At 36.7% G+C, this 2,500-nt stretch overlaps 1 protein-coding gene across 1 annotated transcript in view; it reads left to right on the forward strand.

Moving 5' to 3' along the window:
- The window catches only part of LOC125651896 (uncharacterized), a 19,656-nt gene that overhangs the window by 14,273 nt on the left and 2,883 nt on the right, over window positions 1–2,500 (forward strand). Inside the window, exon 2 of the mRNA XM_048880741.2 lies at window positions 462–657. Coding sequence (XP_048736698.2) covers window positions 462–657 — 196 coding nt within the window. The remainder of the gene's footprint in view (window positions 1–461; window positions 658–2,500) is intronic.

The following is a 2,500-nucleotide window of genomic DNA, read 5'->3' on the forward strand; positions in this document are numbered from 1 at the left end:
GAGCTAAGTGCACAAGTTAAAATGGTGACCCTCACTATAAGATACAAACCAAGAATATTGAGGTTTATTAAGGAAGGAACTATCTCGGCGAAATGATAACCAAGAATATCGAGTTCTGGATCATATTGATTATACAAAACTAACTGGCCACAAGACTAGGAGGTCACAATACAAGCATTCCTTTAGATATTCGTTTTGGCCTCAAAACCATAAAAAAGGAAGGACTTCAAGAAATTTTTGATTTTGAACACTTCTTTTCTTATATCGAAAACACGAATAGGAAGTTGTATGTAAATCTGCAACTCAAGACCTATGTCTGATTAAAGAATTTGTCTGGAGAGTTTCCATATGAATTATCATATTAGCAAAACTGCACCATTTCTGAAAGTTATGCATTGAGTAATTTGACCCTGTCTTTCAGTACTTTGATTTAATTTGTATTTGGGTTCTTTTTTTTTCAGTACCTCATAAATCGTCAGGTTACAGTTGAGGAAAAGTGCACACTTTTGAGCATGTTCACTGATTACATGGCTGGTGAATGTGTACACCTTGGACTCCTGGACTCAAGCAACAAGTACAACCCCCAGAGTTATGTCTTATTGGAAGAATTAGCTAATGCATGGGATAACATTCTACAACAGCCTAGTGTAGTCAAAGGTATGTTCTTGATTCTGAAACAGTGCCTTTTAATATCTTGTTGGAAGGCAGTCTATGGTGATGAAATTTAGGAATTTTAGAGGGGTTTCAATAGAATTTGAAATGGCACCATTTAACAATTATGATTTCATTAACACTAGGGCTGCAACGAGTTCCCGAAAAATTTGGGTCATGATGTTCGGGTCTGGATTTGGTTTGGGTCCGGTTTTTATGATAGAATCATTATATTTTAGCTCACCTTAGCCGAAGGCTCAAGTGAGCTTTTCTGATCAAAATTTGTCGGTGTCGTTGGCATAAACGTTTTACATTTTCATCTTCTTCTCCAGAACCACATGGCCAATTTCAACCAAACTTGGCACAAAACATCCTTAGACAAAGTGGATTCAAGTTTCGTCAAATGAAGGCCATGTCCCCTTCAAAGCGGTGATAATCACCAAAATGTCAACAACAACAAAATAGGTTGGGGTTATTTAAAATCTTGTTAAGAACCACTGGGCCAGAAAAACTGAAATCTACATGAAAGCTTTCTGACATAGTGCAGATTCAAGTTTATAAAAATCAAGACCCCTGGGGGTATGTTGGGGTCACAATATGGGGATCAAATTTAAACATGTGAATATATAAAGAAAATATTGAAAAATCTTCTTCTCAATAACCAATGGGCCAGAAGAGTGAAGATTTACCTGAAAGCTTCCTGATATAATTTAAAATACATTCAAATTTGCTTGCAGATCATGGCTCCCACTGGTAGGGTGGGGCCACAATAGGGGATCAAAATTTTACATGCTTATACATAGGAAAATCTTCTCCAGAACCACGGGGCCAATTTCAATTAAACTTGGAACAAATCATCTTTGGGTGAAGGGGATTCAAGTTTGTTGAAATGAAGGGACGTGCTCCCTTCAAAGGGCAGATAATCACATTAATGTAAAATTAGGGTGGGGCCATTTAAAAATCTTCTCAAGAACCACTGACATAGTGGAGATTCAAGTTTGTTAAAATCATTACCCCTGGGGGTAGGGTGGGGCCACAAAAGGGGATAAAATTTTACATGCAAATGTAATGGGGAAATTTTTAAAAATCTTCTCAAGAACCACTGAGCTATTGAGTAGAGATTTAAGTGAAATCTTTCTAATTTAGATTAGTGATGAAACGATTGTTGCCGACAATCGATTGTCGATCGTTTTTGGCTCTTCGATTCCGATTATCGATTCTTTTTCTCATGATTGTTACCCGTACACTAGTTGATAATTAATCCGAGATTCTTCGGACTGTTAACCCCGCTTTTATATCGTGACATGTGCGAGGGAGAGTCAGAGTGGACTCCATATTAAAAAGTTGGAATTCAGCAACACCAGCTAGTGTCGTTAGGATGGGGCGACAATAGGGAATTGAAAGTTTTACATACAAATATATAGGAAAATCTTTAAAAATCTTTTTCTTAAGAACCACTGGGTTAGGAAAGTAGAATTTTACATGAAAGCTTCCTGACATAGTGCAGATTCAAGTTTGTTAAAATCATGGCCTGCGGAGGTAGGATGGAGCCATAATATTGGATCAAAGTTTTACATACTAATATAGAGAGAAAATTAATCTTTAAAAATCTCAACAAAAACTATTGGGCCAAAGAAGTTTACATTTACATGAAAGCTTTATGACATATTGCAGATTCAAGTTTTTTTAAATCATGGCCACCGGGGATAGGTTGGGGCCACAATAAGGGAACAAAGTTTTACATACAAATGTATAGGGAAAGTCTTTTAAAATCTTTTTCTCAAGAACCATGGAGCCAGAGAAGTGTACATTTACATGAAAGGTTCCTGACATAGTGCAGATTCAAGTT

This window comes from Ostrea edulis, chromosome 5 (assembly GCF_947568905.1).
Source record: "Ostrea edulis chromosome 5, xbOstEdul1.1, whole genome shotgun sequence".
Taxonomy (NCBI): domain Eukaryota; kingdom Metazoa; phylum Mollusca; class Bivalvia; order Ostreida; family Ostreidae; genus Ostrea; species Ostrea edulis.